The following is a 22,007-nucleotide window of genomic DNA, read 5'->3' as shown; positions in this document are numbered from 1 at the left end:
GAATATGAAAAATATACTTAGGGTGTATTGTGCAGAAATCAGATGTCCTCAAGTTTTCTGTAACTAATGTGTATATGAACCATTTCCTGCTTATATCTGCTCTGTTGACATTATTAAGAAGGATTTGTTTCTTGGTATAATTAGTAGTTAAATATAATGACAGATGTTCATATGCTATAGATTCAGGATTATGTCTGGTTCTTTTAGACTTTTGAGCAGTTTATATTTTAGACTGTGCTGTAGAATCCTCTTTTTACATAATTGTTGTCTATCTGCACTGGTACTAGTCAATTGCTGGGTACCTCTTCTATCTCTTACGTAGGATCACTGGTACTACTTGTTTTATGGTATCGTTTTTATCTGCCTTTCCCAGAACTTACTCCATGTTTTAGTTTATCTCTGACTACCAAGATAAAATTAAGTTGGCTGTATCTAAATGTCTAAATATACATATATATTACAAAAGGAGCAAAATTTCCAAATGAGAATACTGCCATTTATAAAAGTCAATAAAAAGTTAAATATGCCCTCTATATACCACAGTCTTTTGTATTACAGTTACATTTTATATACTGTACATTAACCTTTCCTTTTTGAGCATAAACTAGTCTTGTACAAATTCAATTTGTTCTGGTTATTATCATTCTGCCGAACTGCAATAACTGTTAGAAGGTCTTCAGGACCTCCTAGGTCTCCAGTAGGAGAGTCAAGTTGACTCTCTTTTTATCTCTCCCTTATATTCTTGAAACCTTGTTTCCTGGTAACCGTAGAATGTTCTAGATGTTCCTTGGTTTTCCTCTGCCCCAGTTCATCTAAGTAAATGTCTTTCAAGAACTTCTGGTGTCTTTTAGTGAAAAAAGCCGAGTCTGGCGTTGCCTGTGGGAGTTGATTTTTGGGCAGAGAGTAGTGCTGCCCAGTTGGGTCACTCTTAAGTGTGACAGAAGTGTGACCTGTTTACTTTTAACTACATGAGTTTACGTTTTAACATATCATGTTGTTACCAGTTTTTCAAAAATGTGTATTTTATTGATTCCCAAAGACTGACTTTTGTATTCACATGGGATATTTTAGTGATATTTTAGATTTCATTGTATCTAATGTCTGGTGGTAAGTATTGATGTTAAGGATAAAATAATATTATTTTGACATTAATCTGATAGGATAAAATCTTTAGGATAAAAATGGTGTAGAATGAATGAGATTTTCTTGATAAACCAAAAAATTAAGGTTCTGGTAATTAACACAAAGTGGTTCAGATACCTGAATGATGTTTATGGTGATTTAGAATAATAAGTAACAAGTTTCTTTTTTTCTTCTTTTTTTTTTTGGCTGAAGCCAAGTAGCAAGTAACACATTTCTTGAGCAGGCAGAATGCTTGGTTAGATCCTATGTGGGAACCAGGGTTTTCCAGTTACGATTATAGTTGCGTTGTTGCGTGCTCAGGAGCAAGAAACATCATTAAGCCAAGTAGCATTACTTTCGCAGGTTTAGATGTGCTTAAGATATTCGTAGGTGAGTTTATTTTGGAAAGGTTAACTATCTTTTGTTATTCTAATATGTATTCTAATATTTCATTAGTTTTTCCCAAAGGCAAACTTTTGGGCAAGGCAGTGAACTATAGGTTTTCTTTTCCATTACTTGGCTGTCATAGGGACATAGATCTCAAGAATTGAAAGGAATCATAAAGTTTAACTCAGTTAACTTTTTTTTGTAGAAAAACTAAGTGGTCAGTGGTAAAAGGGCAACTTGTTCAGTTTTTAATGTTTTCTTGATTCAGAGTAATTGTTATAAGAAGTCATTATGTTACATTGTAGATACATGCTTTAATCGTTATTTCTCAGAAAATCCATCTAGGTGCTATATATTCCTGGTACTAAACATCTGACTTGTTGAAATGTGATTTACTGTACTGTTATATAACACGACCATTTTATGTTTGAAATTTCATTTTTCTTAGGAAGGAAGGCTACACTTCTCTATGTATTAGCATTGACACTGCTAAACCTCTCTTTGAGTAAAGTTAGTATTAAATATTATTTCTTCAAATACATTATTCAAATCTTATGTAATGAAAGTACTTTTAAAATGTGTGGTATGGCTGGGATATACCATTATATAATGCTGCATTTTTTCCCACCATTGCTTAAGAGTTCTTGAAGCCAGCATAGCAGAGAATAAAGCATGTTTGAAGAGGACACCTACAGAAGTTTGGAGGGATTCTCGAAACCCTTATGATAGAAAAAGACAGGACAAAGCTCCCGTTGGGCTAAAGAATGTTGGCAATACTTGTTGGTTTAGTGCTGTTATTCAGGTAAGGATCTTTCTTTATTCAGTTCTTATTTGATGTGTATGATAGCTATGGAAAGTGAATTGGTTGTGTTTAAGTTGTGTACTTTAAAGATAAGTACAGAGAAGTTTTTAATATACTCTTTAGTCTAATAAACTAGCTTGGGGATTGCCGTATCCTCCCATCCCTCTTTCTTTTTCATTTATAGTATGTGTTTTTTAACAGTAGATCACTACTTATACCTTTCACTTATTTGGAATCAATTTATCCTTCCTTTCTGCCTTTAAGAATTGTTGGGATGGAAATAATTTTGTATATATTTCCCTGCAAATTTATGGAGGCATTGTAACCAAGTTTGAAACCAGAGCTGGCTTTTTGTGGGTCAGATCAGATTTATTTGTATATACTAGACAATGTTGTTTATAGAATTATAGACACTTAATATTTTTAATAAGAAGAGGCATTTTATTTGAGGTTGGTATAGATTTGCAAATAATTCTCAGTTTGCATATGAAATGATGTGATGAATAAATATTGATAAATTAAGAATAACACATTGTCTTTTTTTACTAAGAAATCCCTTAATGATATGTTTTTTGATCTGCTTATTCTAAAATAAGAGACATATGTATGTGTAGATATCCATTGTCTTCTCAATTTAGAACAGTTTCCTTTACGTGTTAATGACTGTTATCAGAATTCTTTATCATTCTCAGTTGACATTGATAATGTTTTCCATCATATTGTAAAACTTTGAAACAATTTATGAATAATATGTCCTTAATTTTTATTACTCCTTAGGATAGTTAACTAATATTTTGTGGTTTTTTTGGTAAGGCAGTTGAATTATAGCTTATTATTTCATGTTCCTGATGAATGCTTTTTACGTCACTGTACATGCATGCTATTTTTTAAGTTCAAAATATGTCTTCATTTTGTAACTTTCCAAACCTGCGTGTATGACAGCTTAAACTTTCATATGGTATTAAGGCAACTAACAGGTTATTTGGTTCATTTTCTACAAGTTAACTGTTTTTGCTAACCTGTAATTTTAACTTTTTTTATATACTTCAGTGCTATAGTTTTCACATTTTTCTCCCTTTTTGCTTCTGGTGCGTAATACCGCATAATTTGATTTCCTTTGTTTTTCTGGATTTGCCTCACTTTTTAATATGCTGTGGTGCATCCTAATAAGTAATATACTATGCTGTTGGTTTTTCCAGGACATTAGGATGCTAAGCAATACCTGGGTTAACATAAATCTATAGCAGTATCTTTGCTTCTAGCCTTGATTATACATTATTTGTTCACTTACGTGCCAAAAATAATATCTAAAATGTTGATACCTTAGAGTTTCTTAGATCGTCTTAATAGGCCATCTCACTTTACTTGCACTATTTATTAAGAAGGTTTGTACATGTTATAATTCAGACATAGTTTTAAAATATTAAGTGTAGTTGTAAGGCTGTGAACTGAGTGTTCATGAACATGTTTTGCTGCCTGTATTTGGTCAGGTAGATGCTGTCTCAGCACGATTGTGACAGATACATGAGGGTCATTGATGAGAAGCTTTTCTTAGAAAAGTGTAAGAAGAAATAAAGTATTTGTAAATAATATTGTTAGAATAGTTGCTTTTTATTTCTCCATCCTGTATTTGTACAGAAGTTCTGTTTGAAATGGTAAATGCTGATATAGGGATAATGACCTTTTGTTTTAGTAGAATAAACTTCTTTCAGCAGCTCAGTTTAATCTTGTTACAGTCACAATCTATTTCTACCCTAAGTTTGCTAATCTTAGCTTTTCTTTTTAGCTTAGTTTTTTTTTTTTTTTTTTTGAGAAGGAGGGAATGGGCCAGCAAAAAATTATCTTTTAAAAAAATGCCTAGCTTATTTAAAAACTGGTAATTATACTAGTTTTAAAATTTTATCTAAGTTTAGTGGCTGCTTAATCCCTAACATAGGCAAGTATAAGAGGGCTTGATTTATTTATTTTTCTTTGGGTGAAATCTAAACATCTAGGAGAAGTAACCTATAAGCTTAAAAATTCAGGTTATAATGGCCTAATAAGATAATGACTTTTCAGGGAGTAGAAAACATTAAGCATGGAACTGTAGAAAATGTTAGGGGGGGCGGGGCAGAAAAATTTGGCTAGAGATGACCTGAAGTTTTATTTTTTGTGGTAATTTTAAAGTCTATTAAACTATTTTAAGTAGCTTTTAATTTTTATCTTTAGTAGAGTCTTCCTAAAAATTTTCTACCATTATTGCTTAACTCTAAAATATAAACTGAGATATACTACTTGACCATCATAAATGGACTTTTTACTTATGAATGAAAAATTGGGCCAAAAATCTACCTTAGTGTTGGAGGTTTTGTTGTTTTCCAGAGTGAGTGAGTTGGAACTTATTCAAATTGTGAATTTGAATTGAATTACACATGTAAATGTACTGTAAAGTTTTGGTTACAGAATTTTCTCAGGGATGGAATTTACTTAGTTGGTCGGACTAATATGAAACAACTGGGAATTCTAATTCTTTTTCTTGTAAATATATTGACCAGTTATGGAAGTTTACTAGTAATATCACCCTTTAACTTCAAAGTATATAGCTGGGGTAGGCTACAACAGGTATAGATAGCTTTGCGTACTTATTATTTTAGATACTGAGACCGATATTTTGGTAGAAAGGGGAAACAGAATGTAAGAAAGGGAATGCAAACAAAGAGAAGATTATACAGGTAATGGCTTAAATAATCTTTTGGTTGCTGGCAACATTAGCCTGTCTTTAGGTTGGACATCGACCCCTCAGCTAGTCAGGATTATTTTTGTCCTGTTCACTTGGTACTTTTATGTAGAAAGTACGGATTGCAGCTTTCCCCACTAGGGTGTCGGTGAATGAGTTAGCTATTTGGAGGTGTACGTTCTCCTCTGTAGCTCCGGGACATCTTGTTGAAGTGCTGTGGGTGCTCATGATGACCCTTAGCCCCTTAGCACCTTTCCATGTGGATGCTTCTGTGATGCCGAGAAGTAAGGTGCTTATACTTCTCAGTTTGCTTGTCGTAGTCCATTTTACTCCTCTTGTAGATCTGTTGGCACCTGTCACTTAGTCCTAAAGCCCTGCTGTGTATGATGGTAAAGTATGTGGTTACCTTGCTCATAAATCATGTAACCGCAGGCTGACTAAAATACAGGGCACCCTGTATTTTATAAATTTTACTAAAATACGCCCACCCTGTGGGCAGAGAGCGCATTTAGGTTACTCTATATTAGTATATATAATACAGTGTCTGGCATATTGGAATAGTCCATCTAGTAATTATTACATGAATGGATGAATGAACCAAAAGGGAGCATGTATGGAGTATCTAAAATATTAAGTGAGGATATTTTTTTAAATGATGCATATTGTCAAAACGGGATATAATTTAAAATGCGCATTCATACTCCTTGCTTTTATCTCTTTAATTTTCATCAAAGAAAAAATCATATGGCACTAAAATGCTTAAACCTGTGTGCTTCCTAGTCCTGCCCCTTGAAAGACAGCTATATCTAGTCCATTTCTTCTCTATCTTCATTTTTCTAAATGGCATGCCTTCCCACTGAGATAGGGGTTCGCTCTTTCGGTTCACCTGCCTAGAATTGCCCTTTGTTTCATCTCTCAACATAGTTATAATACAAATTAAAAATAGTAGGTAGTCAGTATTTACATTTTTTATAACTTTATAAGTATTACAGTGATTCACTAGACCCTCCTGTCTATAGTACTTTGTTATCCTGGTGTTGTCAATTGCTGCCTTTTCCCCCCTATTTTCTATATACTTTAATATTTTCTAAATGCTTCAACATCTTTGTTATGGCCTTAGTAATATATTCTGTATGACCACACATGTTAGCTTCATTTTTGTTTGTTTGTTTTTGGAGTTCTGTCCCACAGAACATTTCTCTATTTCAGATTTGGAGTGGATTCTGATTGTTTTTGGTTTAAGCATGATGACTCGCTTTTTAAAAGTAAGTTTAGAGAAATGGGATTGGTTGATGTGGGTATCAGTTTACATGTTTTTTACTTAATCTTGCTATTCATAGCTCTGAATCTTATCTCTCCTTTCTACCGCGACATACAGTTTTTTCTGAACCTGAGTCATTGAGGATCTCAATTGACTAAATTTCCTGTACCCCCACAGAGAGGAGGCAATTGTCTGAATGTGCTGGGTCTGGAAAGGACATGGGGATTTAATTGTTCTGTACATAGACGTTTAGTTTCAACGATGCCATCTGTTTTTCAGTCCCTGCCTCACCATGAAACTTACGTGATACCTTTCTAATTTTTTTTTTTTAATCCTCCAAGGAGAATTTATCATCCTTCTCAGTACTCTCCATTGTAGGCAGTTTGTGTTTCGTTTCCTCTGCACTCTTGTCATCACTGTTTTTCTTTTTCACAAAGTATTTCGACTCTTATCCTCCATTAGGTCTTTGTTATTAGCAGGAGGCTAACCAAACTTCATTTTCGAAAGTGCTTTTCAAAATTCACATATTAGCTTTGGACTGAATGAAAGGATGCTGATTTTCAGGTGCATTAATCAAAAACACTCTTTAGGCAGTAAAAGTTACCCTTTCCTACCTCTTTTGAAGGAATACATTGGACAGTACTCATATGACTTTGGTGAAGGATATAGGGTATTTGGGACTTGAAAAACTTAATTTTTATGATTTGTTGTGATGATCGATGGTGATGAGTTTCACTGGGTAGTGGCAGATGAAGTTGTTTTAGACCATCTGCCTCGTGATATTTTGCTGGATTCAAAAACAGAAATAAAACCAACTTGTTGAGGGCATCCTGGGGTCCTAAAGCAGTGAGGAATTTTGAGTAAAGAAAGATAGTCAGAGAATGAGCTTGTTATTTTTGATGGATTTTGTCTTTTAGGCATCTCCAGAACTGACTGCTGAGTGGCTGAGGAACTAAGAAAATTTTTGCACAAAGTTTGAGCCCTAGTAAAACATCTTAGACTTTGAGTTGAATTTCTAAATGGTTAGAATGTGGCATTAACTGATAACTGAAAGTTAAGACAGGCTTCCTAGTTTCTGAATTATCTCAGAATGTATTGGATTAAGGCGACCTGAGACTGGAAGTGACTCTAGTCTACCTGCCTGCCAGAGCAAACGTAAATTCTCTCTTAGAAGATAGTATTATCTGGGAACCTTTCCTTCATTTTTCATACACAATGTCTAGTACTCAGGTCAGTCATACCAGAAAATAAGATGTGTGTGAAAACTGATACAAAAAAAATGGACATTAGAAAACAGCACAGGAAAATCGGAATATGTGTCTGCCATAATAATAATTAATATATTCAAGGAATTAAAAGCAAGGTTGAGAGTCTGAAGAAAACTAAAAACTATAAAGAACAAAATGGAAATTTCAGAATGGAAAAATATAAATGAAACTAAGAAGTCAGTGAATAAATTTAGCAGCGTTACTAGACACAACTGAAGGGATAATTAGCCAACTGGTAAATTAATCTGGAGAGTATTTTTCAGACTAAAGCTATGACATAAAGATGGGAGCATCAAAGAGTTACTTTGGATATGGTGAGTAGTACTAACAGTGTATTTGTAGTTCCAGAAGGAGAGTAAAAGGAAATAGGGCAAAAGCATATTTGAAGAGATGATTCACAATATTCCAAACTTGAGAAAGATCAAGTCATAGATTCAGGAAGCAATATGAATCAAATAGTATAAACATAAAGAATACTGCACCAGAGTACATCATCATAAAACAAAAAAATAACTATAGACAGAAATTCTAAAAGTTGCAAGGAGGAGAAAGATACACATATAAAGGAGCAAAAACAAGACTAATAGTTGACTTTGATACCTTTAAACATCATGTCACACATCAGCAGAAATAATGTCTTTAAAGTGCTGGAAATAAATAACTGGCCATCTTGAATTTTATACCTAGCAGAAGTCTTTTAAAATGAAGAAAAGCATTTCAGTCAACAGAAGCTGAAATAATTCTTCACCACCCACACCAAAGGAAGTTCTAAGTGTCCAGGAACAAGGAAAATACTCTATCTATAGTGGGAGCTCAGAGAATAGAAGTGGGATTGAGATTCTTCTAACCTGCCAGCATTCTCTTTCCTCTTTAAATTCCTCAAAAGAATAGTCCGTGGTTTGTCTCCCCTACTTAAAGTACTCCCCTTATCTTTGGTTTCACTTTCTGCTGTTTCAGTTACCTGCTGTTAATTGTGGCTGAAAATATTACAGTACTGAGAGAGAGAAGGAGAGGGAGACCACATTCATACAACTTTTGTTGCAGTATGTTTTTTACAGTTGATCTATTTTATTATTGTTGTTGTTAATCTCATACTGTGCCCAATTTATAAATTAAACTATCATAGGTATGCAAGGAAAAAAATCATAGTATATATGGGGTTCAGTAATATCTGCGGTTTCAGGTATTGAGAGGAGGTTTTGGAATGTATCCCTTTTGGATAAGAGGGTGCTACTCTATACCCCGTTTTCCAATTATTTAATGCCTCTGTTCTTCCTCTATCACTCAACTGAAAACATGACTTTCCAGTTGCCAAATCCAAAGGTTATTTCCCTGTCCTTAGTTTATTGGAAGAATGTGGCAACTTTTCATGATATTGCTAATCTTGTCCTCCTTGAAATGTGCCAGCTATTTTTTGATGTACAGCAGAATCTTTTGTGGAACTTTGTATCTTTATTGAGAGTCCCCTGACATTGTTATTTTTTAAAGCTCCACAATTTATTCAGATCCACAAGTATGTTTGAAAGCCTTTGTTTTCTCCACTCCTTTTTCTTCTGTGATTTCCCTTAGTATACCTTTCTCTTTCTCAACATTTTTTTTTTTTCATGTGACTTTTAAATGGTGCTTTCTCCCCAAGGTTCTGATCTTGGCCAACTGTTCATGTATTCATATCCCTTCTGGTTTGTTACTTCTACTGTTATTGTTTTAATCAGCAGTCACAAGACTGTAATCCCTACAATGGCAGAGACTACCTTCTTAGTGTCTGTCATATAGTAGATGTTCCATAAATATTTGTTAAATGAATGAATAAATGATTTATTTTATGTGCTTATATTGTTTTATCTTTCTAGATCACAAGATAAAATATTTTTTTACAATTTCTGTTACCAGCTTTATGGTTTTACCTTTCATATTTAGGCTGTTAATTGATCTATGTAATCTGGCTCTATTTCTTTATATGTAGTTTTCTCAGTACCCAACTGTTGATTAAAAGCTTATTTTCTCATTGATTTGTGGTGCCACCTTTATCTTCTGTTGAGTTGACTGACTCACGTTTTCTAAGGTTTAATACATTATCACTTCCTGTGTAGTAATTTTCAAACTTTTTAAACTGTGACCCAAGAAAGGAATATACTGTATATTATAAACATTTTACACATACACAAGTTTGTAAAATATCTACAATGAAAGTTTTGCAAGAAAATACTCTGATGAATTTACTGAGTATGATACATTGTGATTTTTTCCATTGTATTTTATCACATTTTAAACAAATGTTCAGCATGATGACAGTAAATGGTTGCAAACTACAGTTTAAAAAAGATACTCCAGGAAGCCTTTCTATGAGCATCCATCATATGCTCCATTATATTCTTGTGTAATTATTATCACTGCATCTTGAAGTCACGACATTTCTATTATACATCTGTCTCCTTTCTAAATTGTGTATTTCCTTGAGCATTGAGATAATATGTAATTTCTTTGTGTCTCTATCACCTAGGATCTGGTGAATAAATTTATTTGTACTACATTTTTCTAGAATTAATGATACATCTAGATAATTCATGGTAAACATAGCACATCTAAAAAATTTTGGACTTGACATTTGCATACTCTTTCTTTTGAGGAAACTGCTTAAGTGCGTATAAAGAGAGCTATTAATAACGAGTAGTATTTTCAAAAAGTTGTCCAAATATAATCTTGTGCACCATCAAGTATCAAGAATAGTAAGTCAAATATAAGAAATTTGACTTTTTCTCAGAAATGTGGCCTCCTTGTGCCAGTTGCAATGATTCTGAGTATAAGTAGTACACTGTCAAAAATAAATCTCTAAACTAGTTCTTTTTACATTCTGCTAATGGAATTTTCTCTCAGGTTATCTTCAATTGTTATTCTTTTTCAGTCATTATTTAATCTTTTGGAATTTAGAAGATTAGTTCTGAATTACAAGCCTCCATCAAATGCTCAAGATTTACCCCGAAACCAAAAGGTAAAATGTAAAAGATTTTTTTTTTTAACAGTATATATAGTCTATATGTTCTCTTATATGTGATTGATTTTTGGGCATTTACTTGGCTCATCAAATCGGAAACTGTCAATTTGAGTGTCAATTCATTAATCTCAGTTACCACAGCAACTTCTTATCCTTTGTTAATATATTATAAATATGACTTTTTTTCTTTACCTGTCACAGTAATATGCCAATTTTTGGTGTCACTTTAGTAATTTTTTGGGGGGGACTATCACATTTCAGTAAACTTTATAGGCTATAGTTTACAATTTAAGGTCTTTCCTCAATTGTCTCCTGAAAAATTTTGTGGAAATAGAAATTTCTTTTCGGTTGATTGTCTTGTGGAGCCCTTTAAAAAATGAGTTTTGCATTCATGTCTTTGCAGTACAAATGTGTATCTTTCATTTTGGAAGTGACTATGGTAGATAGGTAGTATAAAGTGAACAAAGAGCACACATACCAAGGCCAGATTGCTTGGGTTCTAGCTATGGACCTAGAGCTAGTTACTTGGTTTCTCTCTGTTCCATTTCCTATCTGTAAAGCATAAATAATAATAGTAATTATTTCATAGAGTTGCTGTGAGCATTAAATGAGGTAAAACATGTAAGGGGCTTACAAGTGCTTGGTACATAGTAAGAACTAGGTGTCAGCTATTGTCAGTTAAACAATAAAACAAAGTTTTTTAAAAATAAGACTTATTTAGGGCCAGGCGCGGTGGCTCACGCATGTAATCCCAGCAGTTTGGGAGGCCGAGGAGGAGCGGATCACGAGGTCAGGAGATCGAGATCATCCTGGCTAACACGGTGACCCCATCTCTACTAAAAGTACAAAAAATTAGCCAGGCGTGGTGACGGGCGCCTGTAGTCCCAGCTACTTGGGAGGCTGAGGCAGGAGAATGGCGTGAGCCCGGGAGACGGAGCTTACAGTGAGCTGAGATCACGCCACTGCACTCCAGCCTGGGCGACAAAGCCAGACTCCGTCTCAAAAAAATAAATAAATAAAATAAGACTTATTTTAAAAAGAACCAGTTTGCACACAGAATTTATACCTAATGGAAAAAATTACTTACAGAGATGATATAGTTGCGTGTAGGACTTTAGTAGTTGATCTTGTCATAAACAATCTGTAGTCCTAAAGTGGACTCGTTGCCAAGACAGGGGAGTTAGTTTTAGGTTTCAGTGTACTGCTGAACTTTTTGTGACCTATTGTTAGTAGGAGTGATGAATTATTAAATTATGTTTTCCTTTTAGCGTTTAATTTTTAAAACCACTTTTTCTGTAAACACGTAAAACATTTATAATGCATGCTAGTGGGATGAGAACTTGATTTATAACCAGCTTTTCAGGTTATAATCTCTGTGCTGTAGAGTGTCAGGCTGATAAACAACCCATTTTCAAAAGGGAGTCACGATTGCTCGACAAACTCGTGTGTCTCCAGAAAAATTAAGGAAAACCCTTTCAATCGTTACGGTTTTTACATGGAACTTTTTGAACTATTGCCTCTATTATTGCAATTTGTTAACATCACAGTTCTTCTCTCTTCTCATATCTCAAAGTCTATGTATAATTTGTGTGAAACTGTTTAGAATTATCATTTCCAGTTACGTATTTATGTATGTATATGTGTCTTGACCATTTATGGTCCTGGATTTTAATGTTTTACAGAGCTTTATTTTCTTTTGTTCTTCACAGAGTTGAATAAGGCCATGTTAGTTTGTATTCCTATTTTAAAAACAGTTGTTATATTTATGCTTATATATCAGAAGGAGTTGTGAATACTAGAGAAATGTGTAATTCCAATCTTCAGCACCTTTCTAGACAAGTTTGTTTCTTGCAATGGGTTAGCCGCTCCAGGTGTCCCTTTAGCTTAAGGAAATAAAATAATTTCTCACTTCCATTCTGAGACAATTATGTAGAATATGCAATTTTGTATAAGATTATTCCACAAAAGTGACTCTCCTTTAATTTAGTAGAGTGACAGCAGTTCACACTATACCTTGACATCTTTGAAGCAAATGTGGGATTTATAGGTAGTTATCAGCCACTGAATGGTCCTATATTCATTTGAGATGGTGACAGCAGTTTTTAAAAAAGGTATCAGTGTAACTTGTCACTTATTTAATAATGAATTTACCTCCAACTGGTGATGTGTCTACAGCTACATTCAATTTGAACACTTTGTGTTAAATTGCAGAATACATTTGGGATTACTTTGATCACATCACAGAAATGCCATTTGTATACACTTTTAAACAGGATTTTTTTACTGGCAGAATTTGCCACAAATATTACATACATATTGGGTGAGATTTAAAAGAAATACAGTATTTGAAATTAGTTTGTATGTTAAGTAGACTTGGCAATTGCTTGTAGAAATTGAAACTAATTTTAGACACTCATATTTATTTGAACTGTTTGTAATTTCAGTGTCTAGGAGAATTTTGAGGTCTCTGGAAATACAATAATAGATCCTTGATGTAATCATCCCGCCTCCCCTCACACAGATATACATTTGGCTTAAAATGTTTCAAACTGATGGCAAAAATATTAAATGTTGAGGAAACAAAGATGCACATGTATAGTATTTAGTGGAAATCATCATATAAATAGCTAAAGCCTTATTAATTGGAAGGTTATATTATTTAAAGCCTTGATTTAGGACAAATATTTCAAAATAAATAAATTTCTCACTTTTCACTACTTAAAGCGAATGTCATCAGAAGGAAATGGGTTTAGTTGAGTACCATACTGTATTCCTGGACCAAATACTTGAAGGAATTTTGAATTTTACAAATAAAAAAGGCATACTGAGATTTCTGCCATTAGTCATGAAGAAGTGACAGGAACTGGATTTATAAGTCTCAGTACATTTTAAAGAATTCAGATCATACAGAATACCTTTTCTGACGAAAATGGTAGAAATCAAGGTAGAAATCAACAACAGAAGGATATACAGAAAATTCCCAGATAGTTGGAAATGAAGTAGTTCACCTCTGAATATACCAAGGGACAAAGAACAAATCAAATGAGTAATTTCAAAATATTCTGAGCTGAATGAAAATTAAAACATGACATCAAAATTTGAGGGATGAAGCTAAAACAGTGATTAGTTGAAGATATCTTATTAGAGACTATCGGGGGAAACCCCACCCCCGATATTTAACGTGGGTTCTTTTCTGTTTCCCTAAGCGTCTTAACTGGCCTGAGAAATAAAGGGAAAGAGTACAAAAGAGAAAAGTTTTAAAGCTGGGTGTCTGGGGGAGACATCACATGTTGGCAAGTTTCGTGATGCTCCTCAAGCCGTAAAACCAGCAAGTTTTTATTAGCGATTTTCAGAAGGGGAGAGAGTGCATGAATAGGGTGTGGGTCACAGAGATCACATTCTTCACAGGGTAATAGAATATCACAAAGCAAGTGGAGGCAGGGCGAGGTCATAGGATCATAGGGTGGGGTGAAATTAAAATAGCTAATGAAGTTTCGGGCACACATTGTCATTGATAACATCTTATCAGGAGACAGGGTTTGAGAGCAGACAACCTGTCTGACCAAAATTTATTAGGCAGGAATTTCCTTGTCCTAATAAGGCTAGGAGCATTACAGGAGGCCAGGGCTTATTTCATCCCTTCAGCTTCAACTGTAAAAGACGCCGCCCTGATGGGGGCCATTCATAGGCCTACCCTCATGGGGCACATTCTCTTTCTCAGGGATGTTCCTTGCTGAGAAAAAGAATTCAGTGATATTTCTCCTATTTGCCTTTGACAGGAGAGAAATATGGCTCTGTTCTGTCTGGCTCACCGGCAGTCATACTCCAAAGTCTTATCTCCCTTGTTCCCTGAAGATTGCTGTTACCCTGTTCTTTTTTCAAGGTGCCCAGGTTTCATATTGTTCGAGCACACATGCTCTACAAGCGATTTGTGCAGTTAACACAATCATCACAGGGTCCTGAGGCATACATCATCGTCAGCTTACGAAGATGACGGGATTAAGAGATTAAAGACAGCATAGGAAATCACAAGGGTATTGATTGGGGAAGTGATAAGTGTCCACGAAATCTTCACAGTTTATGTTCAGAGACTGCAGTAAAGACAGGCGTAAGAAATGATAAAAGTATTAATTTGGGGAACTAATGCCCATGAAATCTTCACAATTTGTGTTCTTCTGCCGCGGCTTCAGCTGGTCCCTCCGTTTGGGGTCCCTGACTTCCTGCAACAAGAGACATCTTACCAGACATTAGAAAAGAAGAATGGTTTTCAATTAATGATAGCAGCTTACATATCAAGACATTAGAGAATAAAGGGCCCATTAATCTCAAAGCAGAAGTAAGGAAATAATAAAGATAATAGCAGAAATCCATGAACCAAATATCAGAAAAACAATACAGAAAGTTATGGAACCAAAAGCTGCTTCTGGAGAAGTTTGGTGAAATTGATGAACTTCTAGGTAAACTAAGCAAGAAAGTAGAGGGAAGACATCTGTTACAAATATAAGGAGTGAAAAAGGGAAACGTCACTACATATTCTATAGACAGTAAAAGGAGAATAGTGGAATATTGTAAACAACAGACAAGTGACTTGAAAGTCACAAGCTATCAAAGCTCACTGATGAAGAAATAGATAACCTGTGGTAGCCCTACATTATATTAAAGGAACTGGAACCCATCCACCAAAAAATTCAACAGCTGAATGTTTTACTTGTAAATTATATTAAGCATTTAAAGAACAAATGATAAGAATTCCCTATACATTTGTACAGATACTTAAGAAGTAAAACTTCCCAACTTGTTTTGTGAGCTAAGCATTACCCTGAAATGAAGAGTAGGAAAATACATTTCAAGAAAAGAAAACCACACGCCATTATTTCTCATGAATTTGGAAGCAAAGAATTGTAGCACATTTTTGAGAAATTAAATCCTGCAATTATATATAAAGGATAATACCTCATAGAGAAGTGGGGCTTATCCAGGAATACAAAATTGGTTTAGCCTTCAAAAATAAATCACTGTAATTCACCATATCAACAGACTAAAGAAGAAAAACCGTATTATCATCTCTGTAGATGAAGAAAAATGATTTGACCAAAGCTAAAATCTCATTTATGGTAAAATCTTGTAGAAACTAGGAAGCAATTTAGTTTTCAAATATGCTTCTCAGCAGAATTCCCCTAATTTCCAAAAAATTATTACTTCCAACTTTGTTACTGGGAATGTCTCACAAAACTGCATTGACTTAGGTGCAGTGATAAAGAAACTGATCTCAGGAAATTATGGGTACTCATGGAAGTAACTTTATGGATTAAAGCTCATAGTTTTTATACTTTCAAAACCTGTTTCTGTAGGGTATATTTGGAACCAGTTTTATTCCCTCTTACTTATTTCTTAGGACTCTTTTTTGGAATATATTCTAGAAGCAGTTCTTTCTATGTCGATTATATTATTCTGGGCAGCAACTATGTAAAGATACACCCCCATCCCAGACCCCTAGAATTTTACAATGTTAAGAATGCCAACTATGTAAATTTGGAAGAAAATTTTCATATTTAATATCTAAATTTTATCCATTAGAATTGTTATTACAAGAACTAAATATTATAAGAATGGCTTGCCTGGTTTGTTGCCATGAAACATTTCACTAAGTTTTGTGAATTACATTATTTTTTAAAGTTTCCTTCTTGTTTTAAATTAAATTGTTAGTGATTGGTAATGTGAGTTGTTTTAATTTTTTCTGGAGATTTTGCTTTAATGAACCATTAAGAATTGAATGCTTGCTTTGTGTAGTAAAAACTTGTGGAAGAGATATAGAAATTCTTGTCTTTGAGAATCTTATAGTCTTATTGAGAAACAAAAGTAAGATTTCAGAGGACTATTAGGAGGGTGATATATTAGTCTCCTATTAGGATCTGGTCTAATTATTAAATTAATATAATTAAATTTAAGTATTGTGATTGAATTATATTAAATATAATGTTGGGTAACTTAAAATAGATATAAAATAAATGAGTATAAAATAATTTATAAGTACTTTTTATTAAATAAATAAATAAATAAATAATTATTAAATTTCTAATGTTAACAATTGGATGAGGTTCTAATATTAGTCTGGTAATTAAGATTGTCACACCACAGTGACAGTCAGTGGTTCATTGCTCAGTGAAAGGCATTCATTTCAGTAGATGTGGAATTTGAAGGTATCGTTGACTTGGAGGAGTCTGGAAAGACTTCATGGAGGAGTAGAGATTTTTGCTTAAATGGGTTTATTGAGATAAAGCACTTAGAACAGTGCCTGGCATGCAGTGAGCACTCATTGGACGTTGCCTGTTATTATTGCTCTCAGCAGCAGCAGCTGGGCCTTGCTGAATGGGAAGTATTATAATAAGCAGTCTTGAATGAGGAAGATATTCTGGGCTGAGTAATGACATGATTTGCTGTGAATATGTGGCATTCATCTGAAATTGTGAGCCTATCCTAGGTCTTCTGCCTTTTTTGTGCTGGACTTCTTTGAGTCTCTTAGATGGCACCAACACTCTACTTTCTTCAATTATGAAAGAGTGCTAATTCATCCCAAATCTATATTGGCTAGTTTAATTTTTGGTTACTGTTAAAATGAATATCTATTTACTAGTAAAAATTTTCTTAATCTTCAATTAAGGTTTTTTTTTCCTTCAATAGGAACATCGGAATTTGCCTTTTATGCGTGAGCTGAGGTATCTATTTGCACTTCTTGTTGGTACCAAAAGGAAGTATGTTGATCCATCAAGAGCAGTTGAAATTCTTAAGGATGCTTTCAAATCAAATGACTCACAGCAGGTAGTTTTGTTGCACTTACTTGTTTATTAACCATTTGTATTTTATTTAATCCGAATAATATTAAGCAGCTTTCCCAAGAATATGAGACTTTTTAAGATGCATGATACTGCTTTATTAAAACCTGGAACCATTTAAAACATTTGGGAGACTTACTTTTAAAGAAAAGTAATCTTGAAGGTGTTAAAATAAAGTTTTAATTTACATTATGATTGAAATGAGAACGATGGATAAAATTAAGATTATTTACAAGTACATAATTAAACATCTTCACAAATGTGTGATAACAGAGGATCATTATAGTACACATGCTTTTGATATTCCTGTGTTTGCTGGCAGGGAGTACTTTTCCGTAATTACCCAGAAATGGTTTTTGAAATACATTATCTTTGTTATTGTTGCTTTTGTCTTTTATTGTTTATATAGTGTATTGTAGATTTTTATCCATTACCTTAAAAGCATATTGGTAATTTTCTTACAAAATATCTATAAACAAACCAGTATTTTCACATATAATTGGAAAAATCAGAGAAATTAAAGAAGGAAAACAGAGGAACAAATACAGTGGCAAATAATAGTAAGTGTTCAAAAAGATGGCAGCAAGCATGTAATGGCAGAAGCTTCAAAAAGCCACTAAGCTTTCAGTATTGATTTTCAAAGTACATACTTGGATGTGTCTCTTTTTTGGATGTAAGGAGAGGGCGTTTGGAAGAGGAGGGTCGGAGACTCTGTCACCATTTTCCTTGTGCTTTTTCTTTCTGTTTTAAATTTACCTTTTATGGCAAATGTGAATGAACAAAAAGGGCACTCACTCAGAGTTTCTTTTATATGTTGTTTCATTTTTTAAAACATTCTAACAATGCTCCTGTGCCTTTTAGGCTTAGTATCGACTCAGCTTTGTTTCTTACTTGCTCTGTCATGATAACACTAACACAAATCAAAAGAAAGAAAAATAATTTTACAGTTGATCCCAAACCACCATTTTAGGGCATTTGGCATTCCTTCTGGTTCTAAATGCGTTTTACCTTTTTTTTTTTCTTTTTTAGTATGCATACTATCTTTTCCAGTGACTCTGAATATACAATTACATTTTCAAAAAAATTACTTCTGTTCTCTGACTTACCTTTCTTTCTGGATGGCTTTTTCCTTGTCTGTCCTTCCGTCCGTCCGTCCTTCCGTCCGTCCGTCCGTCCGTCCTTCCTTCCTTCCTTCCTTCCTTTCTTCCTTCCTTCCTTCCTTCCTTCCTTCCTTTCCTTCTTTCCTTCCTTCTTTCTCTCTTTTTCTCTCTCTCTCTCTTTCTTTCTTTCTTCTTTCTTTCCTAGAGATTCATGCTGATTTTGGGGTATCTTTTCACTTTTAAAGATGAGGCAGCATAGACTTCATTTGGAGCCATATATGTACATAGGTGGGCTTTTCAGTTACAGTTGAAATGGATACAACTGGCTGTTAAGGCCACAATATAAATGCTTTTGCTTCAGACTAGCACTGTAGACTAACTTTTGAAATTAGTGATTCTTTTTCTTTAGAGGACTTTTAAGGTGGATGTATATCAATTAAGGTTGATAAGTTTGATTCTCTTCTGTTCCCTAAACACTTGAATTTGAAGGCTACACTAGTAATTTAGTGAATCTGTAAATGTAAGCATCATGATTTTTTTTAAGTGAATTTATATTTTCATTGTATCTTCTTCCTAAATATTTCAAATATATCATCTCTTGAAGTGCACAAGTGTCTTTTGGGATATGCTTTGATATGTGATACTGTTAGTTTTTTTCTTTTTCTTTTCCATTTTTGTGTTTTTGGAGACACGGTTTTGTTTTGTCACCCAGGCTGGTATAATGTCATACAGTGCTATACAGTGGTATGACAAATGGCTTACAGTGTCATACAGGTATGGCAAATGGCTTACAGTGTCATAAAGTGGTATGACAAATGGCTCACTGTAGCATCAGCCTCCTGGGCTCAAGCCTTCCCCATGCCTCAGTCTCCTAAGTAGCTGAGACCACAGGCACATGCCACCGCGCCTGGCAAATAATTGTATTTTATTTTTATAGAGACAGGATCTCCCTATGTTGCCAGGCCTGGTCTTGAACTCCTGGGCTCAAGCTGTCCTCCCTCTTTGGCCTCCCACACCTGGCCCCAATTGATACTGTCAGTTTTAATCATACCTTTAATTGTTTCAGCTTAAAACTAAAAATCAGTGAAGATTTCATTATTTTTTTTTCTCTTGATGGATGCAGGTAGAATTTTTATTTTATAATTGTCAATTTTAGATTGATTTCTAAGGAAGATAGGGATTAACTTCTGAAAAATATTGTGATAGCTAGGAAACCTTATTTTTTGTTAGATATAACCTTTAAGTGAATTAAAGTTATACAAAAGTATGAAAAGTTGTTTTAAGATGTTACAGTAGTTCCTGAGGACAGTCGTAACAAATTGCAACAGACGGAGTGGTTAAAAACAAAAGATTATTCTCCAACAGTTCTAGAGGGCAGAGGTCTAGAATAAAGGTGTTGGCAGGGCCCCACTTCCTCCAGTGGCTCTAGGGGAGAATCCTTCTTTGCTTCCACCGTATTCTGGTGGCTGTTGGTGTTCCTTGGCTTGAGGCAGCATAGCTCCAATCCCTGTCTCCCTCTTCATATGGCTTTCCCTCATGTGTCTGTCTGTCTTCTGGTTTTCTGTTTCTTATAAGAACACTCACCATTGGATTTAGCCCCAGCCCTAATCCAGGCTGATCTCATCTCAAGATCCTTACCTTAATTATATTGACAAAGATCATTATTCCAAATAGTGTCACCTTTTGAGGGTCTAGGTGGACATACATCTTTGCGGGCTACTATTCAACCCACCGTAGGTATTATGAATGTTTACAGCTAGATTTTTGTGTTGCGTTTAGTCCTATTTAACTCTGCAGCTTTGGAGCAATTTACTTAAGCTTTCCAGACTTTAGTTTCAACTTTTTTTTAAGGTTAATAAGTTGGCCTACGTGCTCTTTAAGAAACTTCTGGCTGAAAAAATGTATGATAGTAAGTTTGTTTTATATTTGGGGCTATTTTGATAAGGGCAAATTGCTTACTACTGATTCATCTGTCTTTAAGCAGCCTTAGTAGAGTTGATTTATTGCTTTTTCCCTTGTGTTCTATTTATTATTTTCTGTGTTCCAACTCACGTTATTGAAAGAATTATGGTAGTTGATAACACAACTGCTACAACCTATTCCTGTTTTTCTATGTTGGAAGAGCAAAGATCAAAGGAATGGTGAAAGGTGATAAATGAGCTGGTTCTGAATGATAGTAAAGGTAGATATGGCTTGAAAAGTTGTGTGTGTAAGTTGAATTAAGAAAATGAATTGTGGAAAGAGACTAGTCTTCCTTGTAAGAGAGAAGCCAGTAATAATTCTTTATAAAATAAAGAACTGTTTGGTAAGATGATTTCTTCATTTTATAAAGATTCATTACAGAGCTCTTCAGGTGGTGAGTAATGATTATTTTTAAAAAATCTCATTTGTAAGTTTGGTTTTTGGTGTGTGTGTGTGTGTGTGTGTGTGTGTGTGTGTGTGTATTTTAGAGTGAACCCAATCATTGAATATCAATATAATGCTTGTTTTTTCAAATATATCCTGGTTAAATGATAAAAGTTTCTTGCATTTTGTGTGAAACATTTCACTTGTTATCTTTGCAAGAAGTTAGTGATTATATATTTCAGTAACTGGCTCTAGGTTTGATGTTATAACATCTAGTATTTTTTTTTAGTAGGCTCAAATATCAACAGGCTTTTTTCTTTTCACAGCAAGATGTGAGTGAGTTTACACACAAATTATTAGATTGGTTAGAAGATGCCTTCCAAATGAAAGCTGAAGAGGAGACGTAAGTTACCATGAAGTTTAGCAGTGGGGTTTTAGGAATTCATTAGATAGCATGTATTTAATGTCAACGGAGAAATAAGAAATCAAGACAGACTTATGGGAATCCCAATATTTTCTGTATTATTGACAAGCTGTTTGGAATTTGCAGGCACAAATAATGATCTAACCAAAAAAATCTAAAAAGTGGTCCCTGAAAGAGCTAGTCTTACATGCCCAGTTCCTTTTCTTAGATTCAGTAATCACTTTTCATGAGGAGGAATGAATTTGCCGTGGAGAAAGATGTCAGGAATGTGAATTGTGACAAAATCCTTTTATGTAGAAGCATGAAGACAGGGATATGAAGTAGCAGTGCATGTGAACAAGTGGCTCTGTTCATCTGTTCACTCAGGGCCCCAAGGTCACCTAGGTCTCTGGGATCTTGCTGGCAGTGAAAATTATACTGTGTCTCCAAGTTTCTGCCCAGAAGTGACACACATCACTTCTGCTCACATTTTGTTGGACAGAGCTATGTGGCCTAACTTCAAAATGAGTGGGAATTTCTCACACTAATGAGGATGGTGGCTATGAAAAAAACAACCCCCCAACCCCCACTACCCCAAGAACATAACAAGGGTTGGCAAGGATGTGGAGAAATTGAAACCCTTGTGCTGTATTGATGAGGATATAAAATGGTACAGCCACTGTGGAAAACAGTATGGGGGTTTCTTAAAAGTTTAAAAATATAATCACCATATGTTCCAGCAATTCTACTTCTTGGTGTCTATCCAAAAGAATTGAA

General features: G+C 34.4%; 1 protein-coding gene across 10 annotated transcripts in view; it reads left to right on the top strand.

Moving 5' to 3' along the window:
* Positions 1-22,007, top strand: part of USP25 (ubiquitin specific peptidase 25) — a 143,559-nt gene that overhangs the window by 58,653 nt on the left and 62,899 nt on the right. For 9 of the 10 annotated variants that reach the window (XR_013414951.1, XM_015133106.3, XM_015133105.3 and 6 more), the window contains exons 5-8: positions 2,149-2,311; positions 10,459-10,545; positions 17,230-17,367; positions 21,154-21,230. Coding sequence is in view for 9 of the 10 variants with exons in the window: in XM_015133106.3 (XP_014988592.3) it covers positions 2,149-2,311; positions 10,459-10,545; positions 17,230-17,367; positions 21,154-21,230 (465 nt within the window). In the remaining variant the exon portion in view is untranslated. Of the gene's footprint in view, positions 1-2,148; positions 2,312-6,273; positions 6,293-10,458; positions 10,546-17,229; positions 17,368-21,153; positions 21,231-22,007 lie in introns of those variants that run through there. The other variant, XM_077995889.1, reaches the window with a different exon arrangement.

The sequence above is a fragment of the Macaca mulatta genome, chromosome 3 (genome assembly GCF_049350105.2).
Source record: "Macaca mulatta isolate MMU2019108-1 chromosome 3, T2T-MMU8v2.0, whole genome shotgun sequence".
Classification (NCBI taxonomy): Eukaryota; Metazoa; Chordata; class Mammalia; order Primates; family Cercopithecidae; genus Macaca; species Macaca mulatta.
Note: the sequence above shows the minus strand (reverse complement) of the source record. Positions and strands in the feature narration are given on the sequence as shown.